Source organism: Macaca thibetana, chromosome 4 (genome assembly GCF_024542745.1).
Source record: "Macaca thibetana thibetana isolate TM-01 chromosome 4, ASM2454274v1, whole genome shotgun sequence".
In the NCBI taxonomy this organism is placed as follows: Eukaryota; Metazoa; Chordata; class Mammalia; order Primates; family Cercopithecidae; genus Macaca; species Macaca thibetana.
In genome coordinates, this window is record NC_065581.1 from 154,806,196 (window position 1) to 154,818,323 (window position 12,128).

The 12,128-nt window shown below is 42.9% G+C and overlaps 2 protein-coding genes across 3 annotated transcripts in view; one reads left to right on the forward strand and one right to left on the reverse strand.

The window, feature by feature from the left end:
- The window catches only part of SLC22A16 (solute carrier family 22 member 16), a 52,502-nt gene extending 49,051 nt beyond the window's left edge, over window positions 1-3,451 (forward strand). For both annotated transcript variants that reach the window (XM_050789048.1, XM_050789049.1), the window contains exon 8: window positions 3,068-3,451. In XM_050789048.1, the coding sequence (XP_050645005.1) occupies window positions 3,068-3,277 (210 nt within the window). In that variant the 3' untranslated portion in view covers window positions 3,278-3,451. The remainder of the gene's footprint in view (window positions 1-3,067) is intronic.
- The window catches only part of GTF3C6 (general transcription factor IIIC subunit 6), a 1,097,326-nt gene that overhangs the window by 570,263 nt on the left and 514,935 nt on the right, over window positions 1-12,128 (reverse strand). The gene's annotated exons all lie outside the window — the stretch shown is intronic.

The window sequence follows — 12,128 nt, forward strand, 5'->3', positions numbered from 1 at the left end:
AAGAGGCACATGAAAAATCACTCGTTCTGATGCTTTTATTATCAAGCATTATTTTCTAGTAATCTAAAAAAGGTGGACATGTTAATTAGCTTTTTGTGTGTTCATTAACTCATTTGGCAAACGTTGACTGAGTGTTGGTTTTGAACTAGCCACCCTGCTAGGTGCTAAGGAGCAGATGAAAGAAATAGCCTGTCTTGAGGGACGTCCAGTCTGGTGGGAAGAGCAGGAGAGCAAATCATCACCAGCCCCGAAGAGAAGGGCTGGAGTGGGGAAATGCCAGGTGTGGTGATTTAAAAGATACAACAGTGGTAATCATGGAACATTAAGAAACATCTTGTTTTTCAATATATCATAGCAGTAAGGCAGGAGCGGTGGCTCACACCTGTAATCCCAGCACTTTGGGAGGCCGAGGCGGGCAGATCACAAGGTCAGGAGTTCGAGACTAGCCTGGCCAATATGGTGACACCCCCATCTCTACTAAAAATACAACAATTAGCCAGGTGTGGTGGTATGTGCCTGTAGTCCCAGCTACTCGGGAGGCTGAGGCAGAAGAATCACTTGAACCTGACTGCCTGATTAGTCTTACTACCACGCTAAGAATATATATATACACACTGTATATATATATACACACACTGCATATATATGTTGCATATATATATACACCGCATATATATATATGTTGCGTATATATATACACACACACAGTAATGAGAGCTTACATTTAATTTCATCCTCTCAACAGTCGTTTGCGACAGATACTATCCTTTCATCCATTTTACAGAAAAGGACTCTGAGGAGCAGAGAGGTTAAGTAACTTGTCCAAGGCCACACAGGTAGCAGGTGGCAAGTACCCAGGCAATATGCATATGGAGATTATAAATGGGTCAAGAACATTTCTTTTTCCTTACTTTTTTATTTTTATTTTTTTGAGACCAGGTCTCTGTCACTGAGGTTGCAGTGCAGTGGCACAATCTTAGCTCACTGCAACCTCTGCCTCCTGGGCTCAAGCGATTCTCCCACCTCAGCCTCCCAAGTAGCTAGGACCACAGGCACGTGCCACCACACCTGGCTAATTTTTGTATTTTTCTTAGAGAGTTTCACCATATTGTCCAGGTTGGTCTCGAACTCCTGACTTCAAGAGATCCGCCAGACTTAGCCTCCCAAAGTGCTGGGATTACAAGTGTAAACCACTGCACCCAGCCTTTGAGAACTGTTTTTTTTTTTTTTTTTTTGAGACGGAGTTTCGCTCTTGTCGCCCAGGCTGGAGTGCAGTGGCGGGATCTTGGCTCATGGCAACCTCTGCCTCCTGGGTTCTAGCGATTCTTGTGCCTCAGCCTCCCAAGTAGCTGGGATTACAGGCATGGGCCACCTCACTCAGCTAATTTTGTAATTTTAGTAGAGACGGAGTTTCACCATGTTGGTCAGGCTGGTCTCAAACTCTTGACCTCAGGTGATCCACCACCTCAAGCCTCCCGAAATGCTGGGATTATAGGCATGAGCCACCATGCCTGGCCCTTTGAGAACTTTTTGTTGAGGGAAAATAGCCAGCAAAAAGGAAAAGATCAAAAATCTGTGAGAAGGAGGTTGGACCATGGATGGAGGGAGATCTCTGAGGAGGAGGTGAGAGGCGATAGGGTCTGGAGAGCGTGAAAGGATCTGCCTGGCCGGAGGAGGGAGGGGTGGGAAAGGGGGGACTTATTTCGATGTTTGGTTTGGGGTTTGTGGGCTTGTGGGGAGCTGTCAGGGGAGCAGGAGTGAGGAGGAGGTGGAGAGGTATGATTTGTTTACTGCCTGACTAGTCTTACTACCAAGCTAAGAAGAAAAATTCCATTCTGTTCTGGATCTTCCATTTGATTCTATTTTGCTTTTAGACTTACTCAGTGTTTTTCAGACCCTGACTTAGGGCTCTTCTGGGGTTTCTAGATCACTGGATATACTTGCCATGTCTTGAGAGACCGGAAAACGTCTTTTAAATTCCTTTGGAATGTCACTTGTAATTCCGCTACTGCTTCTGGGTTAAGCTTACTCATATATTTCTAAGAATTAGGTTATCAGTGCTCTGCAAAACAAAATAAAAGACTGCCTTCCCAAGTCTCATCTGTTATGGATGTGATCTGGCATCGCTTCACATTTGCTCTATGTCTTTTATGATTCTCATTCTCAGATGCTATAAACATACCAAGCGTGTAGATTTATGAGAAAAGCCATACCTCAATTTATTTTTATAGGGTCTTTCCAGCAAATATATTTTGCTAAAGGAGTTTAAATTAAGTAAGGATGGATTGTGTTTTTACAGATTGCATGAGATTTAGCTCTGTTAATAAAAACCACCCAGCATCTTCATGATGATAAACAGAGAATAGATATGCAGACTTTAATTTTTAATATGACCTGCATTTTTAAAAGCAAATGCCTTGGCGCTAGTCTAAAAGGCTGCCTTTTGTGTGTCAAAACCTGGAAAATAAAGAAATCATACCGAACTGTATAGGAAATTATATGGATCCCTCCCCCATAAAGTGGCAATTTGTTTTCACTGCCTCTGGTTAGCTTCCCCCAAATTCCATAGATTCCGGTTGATTGAAACCTGTTTTCATTCATTCATTCCCTATCATTTACTGAACTCTGATAGTGTACTGATTATTGGGGCAGGGACAGGGTTGACTAAGACACGCATGGCATGTCCTAACCCAGGGCTCAGTTGCTTGTCTCCTCCGCAAGACTCTGGGGTCTGGAAAGATGGGGCAAGGGTCTTTTTTTCATTGTGACCACAGCTCCTAGGACAGCGCCTTCAGGAGTAATAATGCAGACAGTAGCTGGCAATTGAGTAGGCGCTCCACGGTGGCTCATGAATGAATGAATGAGTGAGTGATGAGATTAAGCCTCATTGGTGACCAAAAGAACTCGAAGTCCAGCACAAGTAACCAAAGGTCTCACTGAGTAATCACAGTGACAACTGTTATGTCAAATTCAATTGCATTACCCTCTGAAAACAGGAAATTCTGTTCTCCGAAGGGTGTGTTCCTTTCTTGATGTGTCACTTATCATTATTTTTAATTCCTTCTAGTTGTTTGTTGGGACTATGGCCTTCCTGAGTGGAGTGTTAACACTAAAGCTTCCAGAAACCCTTGGGAAACAGCTGGCAACTACTTGGGAGGAGGCTGCAAAACTGGAGTCAGAGAATGAAAGCAATTCAAGCAAATTACTTCCCACAACTAATAATAGTGGGCTGGAAAAAACAGCAGCGATTACCCCCAGGGATTCTGGTCTTGGGTGAATAAATGTGCCATGCGTGCTGTCTAGCACCTGAAATATTATTTACCCTAATGCCTTTGAATTAGAGGAATCTTATTCTCATCTCCCATATGTTGTTTATATGTCTTTTAAATAAATTTTGTAAGAAAATTTTAAAGCAAATATGTTATAAAAGAAATAAAAACTAAGATGAAAATTTTCATTTTTAAAAACTGCTTTCTTATTGCTGCAAAACGATTTTTCCGCATTTGCTTTTCTATGTCGTTGATTCTCAACCTTTCCCCACCACCCCCTACCATGCATGCCGGAGGGAGTTCACCTATTTCTATCCCACCAGTGCCACCCCTCCACGGCTTCCCAAAAGAAGGGGGCATGTGAGAATGCTTTTCTTTTGACAAAGCTCCTTGCAGATTCTATTTCTGATATTTTTTCCCCTCTTATGAAAATCATAGCTCTAAAAACAAGTGCTATTCAGAATTGCCCTCTCAAAAAATGCTTACCTTCACAATTAAACCATAAAAAAATCAGAGCTACAAAAATGATGTCTTGCTTCCCAGAACCTTGAGCCAAGAAGGCTTGAATGTGCAGACAGTCGTGCTTGTGTTTGGTCCAGATAAGGGACACATACCTGCCAGTGTCCAAGAGTGAGCTTTCTAGTCTGGTGTCCTTATTGTCCCAAAGTTACCAAATTCTCCCTATAAGTCTCCTTTACAGACCAGAGAGGCCGTGACTTTTTAACCCACTGCAACCTTTTTCAGTTGTCAGATCATCCAGGAAACTGACTTTAAGCACCATCTGGATTTGTTGCCAGTGTGAAAATGTTTGTAAGTATTCTTGCCTTTAAAAAAGTAATTTACATGAAGACTTTACTCTTTTGTTTTTTTACTATACATTTTTTCCCAACTCTACTTTAAACCATAGTCTTTCAAAATTTTTCAAAAACATTAATATCCTGGACCCTTCAACTGCAAATTATGTCATCTTCTTATCTGTGGAAGAATGCATTTCAGATTTACAGTCAGTTTCCCATAGGTTTTGGGTTTTTCCTTACTGTGGTTTCATCATAAGTTCATTTTTTTTTCGTTGCTCTTGAGATTTTGCTATAGGGTGGTATGTCTTATATCCTGCATTTGAATTGGTGAAATATTAGCATTATCGGCAGAGGCAAGTAAAAGAAGGCAGTTATATAGATGTTGTGAGTTTAAGAAGCATTGCCAAGGGGAAAAAAAGGAGGGATTTAACCTGAATTATTGACTTTTTATATGACTTTAGTTCCCTGGGTAATTGCTTAGTTCTTCACTTGGTCTTTCCATTAACAAAGGAAAAATAAAGCCAAAAACTTTTCTCCCTTTATAAAAGAAAATAACATACAAAGGAGTTTATGGAGAAAAAGGAGGAAGACATTTCTTGAGCTTTTCTCTCATTTCTTATTTTGTCTCTTTTTTCTTTTCCCTCAGCCTATTTTTCTACTGCCATTAAAGTTCTTCCTCTTAGTTAACATTTGATTCTTTCTTTCTTTCCTTTTTTGAGACAAGGTCTGGCTCTATCCCCAGGCTGGAATGCAGTGGGCTTACTGCACCTTCCGCCTCCTGAACTCAAGCGGTCCTCCCACCTCAACCTCCCGAGTAGCTGGGACTGCAGGCACCTGCCATCATGTCCAGCTAATTTTTGTATTTCTTTGTAGGATTTGTATTTTTTGACAGGATTTCACCATGTTGCTCAGGCTAGTCTCAAACTCCTGAGCTCAGGTAATCCACCCGTCTCAGCCTCCCAAAGCGCTGGGATTACACAGATGTGAGACACCAGGCCTGGCAACACTTTCTTGACTTTACTTTTATATTCTGTTAGTTTGTTTAGGTGATCATAGCAAAATACCACAGACTGAGTGGCTTAAACAAGAGAAATTATTTCCTCATAGTTCTGAAGGCTGGAAGTTCCAGATCATGGTGTCGGCACGGTTGGTTTCCTCTGACACCTCTCTGGCTAACAGCTGGTTGCCCTCCTGCTGTCTTTTAACATGGTCATCTGTTTGTGTATACACACCCCTGGCTGGTATCTTTCCCTCTTCTTTTAAGACCATCTGTCATATTGGATTAGGGCTCCACTCCAATGACCTCATTTTAACTTAATCACCATTTGAAGACCTCAACTCCATATATGGTTGCATTCTGAAGGTTGAGATTTCAACATATGAATGTTGAGGCATTTCTTTACATTTTTAATGCCCACTGTCTTTGTCAGTTTGGGCTGCTATTCAAAAAATACCACAGAATTGTCAGCTTAAACAACAGAAATGTATTTCTTACAGCTCTGGAGGCTGGGAAGTCCAACATTCATGTGGCAGAAAAGTAGGTTTTATTCCAGGGCTTTTTCTCTTGACTTTTAGTTGGCTGCTATCTCACTGTGTGCTCACGGGACCATTTCTTTGTGTGCACAGATGTGGAGAGAGAGCAAGCTCTCTGGTGTGTCTCTTATCATAAGGGCATAATCCTGTACAAGGGCCCCACCCTCAGGACCTCATCTAACTCTAATTACCTCCGCAAAGCCCCATCTTCCAATACCATCACATTGATGGGGGGTAGGGCTTCAACATATGAATTTTCAGATCATGACATCTACATATGTGTGACTGTATCAGTCAACGTCTAGTCAGGAAAACAGAAACCACCGGAAATAATTCAAACAGAGAGGAATTTCATGCATAGTTAGTTATCAAAGTGCAGGAAAAACTGGTGGAACAAAATGGAGAAGTTACCTAGGGATCAGGAAGCCACTACCATGACTGGGTTGGGAGCCCACAAGCCTGCACTTTCTGCTTTCACTGCTCGGGCTGAAACCACATTTCTGCTGCTGACCAGAAACCTAGGAGCCCACATCCCCCACGGAGTCTACTGAAACTGCCTATTATGCTTTCAACTGGAAGGGGTTGAACTTTTAGATTAAGTTGGGGAAAATTCACTCTTTTTTCTGGTATTGACTCTTCTATCTGTTATCATGGATTATCTCTCTCCATGTACTTGGGTCATCATTAATATCTTTTAATGAAGTATAAGTTTCTCCATAAAGGTTGTACATGTTTTTTTGTTATATTCTTACATGTAAATTTCCATTACAATTAGAAATGAGAAGTTTCTAATAATTATATTTTCTGACTGTATATTGCTGGCATAAAAGAGATTGATTTTATATGTTGATTTTGCATCCATCAACCTTGATTAAAGTATTTTTAATTCAAAAGGAAAAAATTTTCTTTACTGGGGCAGGGTGCAGTGGCTCATGCCTGTAATTCCAGCACTTTGGGAGGCTGAGGCGGGCGGATCACCTGAGGCCAGGAATTTGAGACCAGCCTGGCCAACATGGTGAAACCCCATCTCTACTAAAAATACAAAAAAATTAGCCAGGCATGGTGGTGTACACCTGTAAGCCCAGCTACTCAGGAGGCTGAGGCAGGAGAATTCCTTGAACTTGGGAGGCAGATGTTGTAGTGAGCCGAGATCTCACCATTGCACTCCAGCCTGGGTGACTCTGTCTTTAAAAAAAAAAAAAAAAGTTTTTTTTTCTTTACTGGAAGAAAAATTAGGCTTTTTGTTGTAAAAGTTCACAAATGTGTATCATGCAGGAAGCCAAACATACTTTGTTCCTTCAGCATTTCTTAATATGTGCAGCCTTCTGGTTTTATACTTGGAAAATGGTGATGATCTCTAATAGTTGGAACCTAGCCGTAACACATCCGATCTGTCTCTGATTGCAAATATTCCAAGGAGTACTTCACCATAGCATTGGAATGATCAGAGAACAAACCACATACAAGTAGGTAAACTTCAAATAGGTGACCTTGTTTCTCAGTTCTGTGTCACTGAGGTTCATGCACTAACTTGACTTTGACAGGCCACAAAGTGTGAGAGGCAATGGAAGCCTGGAAATAAAAAAGCCTTGGCTATAAGCTTCCTACTTAAGCAAACCAACCTCTCTTTACCTCAGTCTTCTCATTTGGAAATTCAGGATTATCATACAGTGTCCCTCTGGGAATGGGAAGATTAAATGAAATAATATATCAACATCATTTAATGCCCCTCTGCACAGCCCTGATATTTTACAAGGCTATTTCTCCATTCACTGTATGTGATTCCACCCACATTAGGTGTCCTGTCCACTCTTGGTCTTGCCCAGTGGGCATGGGGGCCCCGTCTGTCAGTGCTCCACATGCTGTCGCTGTCCTGACTGTGCCCTACCACATGCTGTTATCCTCCCTCGTGGACTCTGCAGTTTAGCTACCTGGAGATACCTCTGCAGTTTCCCTTGTGCTCTGGTGGTTAGTTTCCATCCGTGATAGCTGCAGGAAAGACTGTGAAGCTAATGACGCATGAACTTCAGGCTCCTTCAGTTGGACAGGCTCCTGTGATGGAGCTTAGTAATAGGTCCACTTGGACATAAGCTTTCACAGAATTTTGTAAATTTTGCAAAAGTAAGATCTAGTCACTACAATCAGCTGAGACCACTGTCTTTTTCCACTTGGTTTTTCCTTCTGTCACATTCCTCCTCTGTCACATGGCATCAAAGTGGTCACAGGCATTCTTTTCTTTTGTGACTTTGTATTTTTTTCCTCTAAAGAGGGCTCTTGAAACTGTACAAACTTCAGACCCCATAAAAGCTGAATCCGTACCCTGAATCACTGTTAAAAGGTGTGTTGTTAGGGAGGTTCACACTCAAAATATGCTCTGAATATACTCAATTAAATGCTCTGTTCTGAGGGGACCACCTGTGTCCTTTCTCTCACTCCTATCAAATATGTAATGAAGACATACTAAATGCAAAACGATGTAGGCAAGGGGGTACTTAATAAAATCTTTTACATGGTGTAGAGGAACATTTTCTTATCGAAGATGGTAAAGTTGACTATGGCAGCCAATGTCTTTGGCAACTTCCCCCAACAGAATATCTGGAAGTTTGGATGTTTGTTGTTTTACCTGAATTTGCCAGAAGTCAGTGATGGCTGCTCTTTTTATGTCTGAAGTCCACAGTGCACCAGCGTTTCACTGACAACTGCTTGTTCTCTAAGTAAGTTAATTTTTTTAAAATTCCCGGCCTCTCTCTGGGTTCACCCATGCCAGTTGGTGTCAGCCATTCTGCTGGAATTGAGGATCTAAAGAACACCTTAAGCAATTCTTGGGAAAAAGATCCACTGTCAGGGATTTTACCTGTAGCAACAAGTTGGGGGAGCAGGTGGTCAGCATCAGCATGCTACCTGATTCTTGATTAGTTAGCAGTTTCAGGGAAGCAGTTCAAAAGTACACCAACCCACTCTGGTCAATGTCTAACTAGAATTCTCCCTAAAGCCTGGTGTATAATCTCATTAAGCCTGTGAGGATGATTTCACTGTCCTACTTCCCTGCCCCAAACTGCGGTACACATGGGAATCCCTGGCCCCTGAGCCTGGTATCTTCAATAGCCTTCCAAAGAATACAGGCTTAGGTCCTGCATTTACTGGTCACGGACACACCAGCAAAGCTAACACCCTGCAAGCCAAGAACACCCATGGGGAGCACAGCAGGAGGGGGAGGGTGGCTAGGGAAACCCTAAATGTGCTGCAGAGGTGAGGCCCTGGGGACCTCTGCAGCCTAAGTTTAAAAGTCTCTGAAGAAGTGTTGGGAAGATGATGAAGCCCAGCTGCCGTGCAGTCTCAGGGAGATCACGTCAATTCTTTGGACCCCAACCACTCACCTGGATAGCAATAACACTAGATTCTCCCCAGGTGGTTCCTGAGGTCCCTTTTAAAAGTCATCCTCAATGATACCTAAATCAATTTTCCCATCCATTTTCTGAAGGACCCTTCACTCAAGTCATAGTGCTACAGCTCTGTGTTAAAAAAAAAAAAAAAAAAAAAAAAAAAAGGTTTATTAGTCCTATCTGTACAGACTCTGCACTACTACAGAGAAGCTTGCTTTCTGGGTTTCACTTCTGAGTATGTTCTCCTCTTGTTGCTTTTCAGGAAAACATAGAATCCTAACATGTGCCAGGGGAAGAAAGAGCCTTCTCAGATCTCTTCCGTGGCTCCCATTGCTTTTTGCACACAGTCCTGCATCCTAGCCAGATTTCCAGCACTTTCACACCCTGGTCTTGCACAAGCCTCCACATGAACCCCCCACTCTTTCCTCAGCTCACTTTGAACTTCCTGCCTCTGGGGCTTTGTCTCTCCAGAGATTTTTCTCCCTCCTCTTCTTTGTCCATCCAAATCCCACTGATTGTTTGGGGCCTTCCTCACTTCCCATTTATGCTCCTGGACCGGCCACTGGAGTCCACCATACTCTTCTCTCTCCTGATCCTTCACAGCACCTGCAGTAGGTGCTGTTGGTTAGAGGACAATCTTATTCTGCCTTGTTTCCTTTCTTGAGGGAGAAAACATCTCAGAAGTTCTTAAATCTTTTATAACCCTTGCAGTATGTCTTGGACAAAGTGACTGCTCTGTAAATGTTTGTTGATTGATTTTTTATAGTAGGTGCTCAATAAAATATGTATACCACCTGTGATACTGGGAACTATGTATTTGGTCTTCATTCCCGTTTCCTTACATATGACTCCTAAAACCCTTGGAATTTCCAGAGTGATAAGATCGTCTTTTGTATGCTAATGAGATATCTGGTGGCTGGGGCCCCCTAGTAAGCTTCAGGATGGGAGCTGGTCATCTGGAAACAACAAGACATGATTAGAGAGTGGGGACTTTCAGCCTTATCCCCAACCTCTGGGGAGAAGGAATTGAAGGTTAAGTTGGCCACTAGTGGCCAATGTTTTAACCATCGTGCCTACATATTAAAGCTTTCATTAAAAAAAAGAAAAACACGACAGTGTTTGGGGAGCTTCCAGATGGCTGAATACGTGGAGGTTCCTGGAGGTGGTGCCCCCAGAGAGGACATGGGAGCTTCTTGTCCCTTCCCACATGCCTAGCCCTGGCCGTCTCTTCCACATGGCTCTTCATCTGTATCCTTTGTAATATCCATATTAATAAATGGGTAAAGGTAAGCAAAGTGTTCTCTTGAGTTCTGGAGCCACTCTACCCAATTGAACCATTGTTAATTGAACCTGAAAAGGGGCCTGTAGGGGCCCTGATTTTTAGCCCATCAGTCAGAAACCCACAACCTGGGGCTTGTGATTGGCATCCGAAGTAGGGTAAATCTTGTGGGACTGAGCCCTCAACCTGTGGGATCTGACACTCTCTCCAGGTAGCTGGTGTTAGAATTGAATTGAGTTAGAGGACATGCAGCTGCAGTGTCTGCTAGGCAATCTGCAGAATGGGATGCTTAGTGTGTAGGGAGCCAACCCCCACACACCCAGTCACAGGAAGTGTTCTGTATTCAGTGACTGTGACAGTATTGAGCATAGCCGGAGAAAAAGCTGCTTTCCCGCACCACCCCCGCTCCGGCCCTCAGACCACTTTACAAAGAATTGGACATATCTCAACTTATCAGAGACCTACAACAGCTTGCAAGGGATTCTTAGTTCATTCTTGGTTTTCAGGTGGGCAATCAAACCCAGAAGTCAGGTGATTTGCTCAAGGTAAAAATGCAGGTCTCCTCACACCAAAGTTTGTGCTTTGGTTAAAAGCTTGAGCTTTGGCCGGGCGCGGTGGCTCACTCCTGTAATCCCAGCACTTTGGGAGGCCGAGGTGGGCAGATCACCAGGTCAGGAGATCGAGACCATCCTGGCTAACGTGGTGAAATCCCATCTCTACTAAGAATACAAAAAATTAGCCGGGTGTGGTGGCGGGCACCTGTAGTCCCAGCTACTCAGGAGGCTGAGACAGGAGAATGGTGTGAATCCAGGGGGCAGAGTTTGCAGTGAGCGGAGATTGCGCCACTGCACTCCAGCCTGGGAGATGGAGCGAGACTCCGTCTCAAAAAAAAAAAAAAAAAAAAAAAGAGCTTGAACCTTGATGTCAGATACCCAGACTGATTTTACCATTTAAGAGACCCTGGGCCCCTTTCTTACTGTCTTAGTCTCAATGTACTCATCTATAGAATGGGGATAGTGATAATAGTACCTACTTCATAGGGTGGTTGTGATACTTGATGTCATACGTGTGTCTAGCACGTGGTTAATGCTAAATATATGTTATTGAAAATCTTATTGTCACTATTTTGACACATGACACTGCCTCCCTGTAAACAAACTTGTTAACCGATGCCTAGAGCTAAAGCTCATGCCTAGAGCGCAGTAGACACTCATCAAATATTGAATCCCTTCTTTGAATATGTGGGCTAAAGCAGCGATCCCAAATCCCCAGGCCACAGACCACTACCGGTTCGTGTCCTGTTAGGAACTGGCCTCACAGCAGGAGGTGAGCTGTGGGGCAGCAAGTTAAGCTTCATCTTCATTTACAGCCACTCCTTATCATTTGCATTACTGCCTGAGCTCTGCCTCTTGTCAGATCAGCTGAGGCACTAGATTCAATAGGAGCACAAATCCTACTGTAAACTGCACACACAAGGGATCTAGTTTGCATGCTCCTTATGAGAATCTAATGCCTGATGATCTGTCACTGTCTCCCATTACTTCTGGAGAAAACCATCTAGTTGCAGGAAAACAAGCTCAGGGCTCCCACTAATTCTACATTATGTTGGGTTTTATAATTATTTCGTTATTTATTACAATGTAATAATAATAAAAATAAAGTGCACAATAAATATAATGCACTTGGATCATCCTGAAACCATATCCCCATCCCCAGTTTGTGGAAAAATTGTCTTCCACGAAACTAACCCCTGGTGCCTAAAAGGCTGGGGACTCCTGGGCTAAAGAATCATGTGGTTCTATCCTAGATTATCTCCTGAATAGTGCTTCTAGCTCCAATCAATCAACAACATTACTCAGCCCTCACG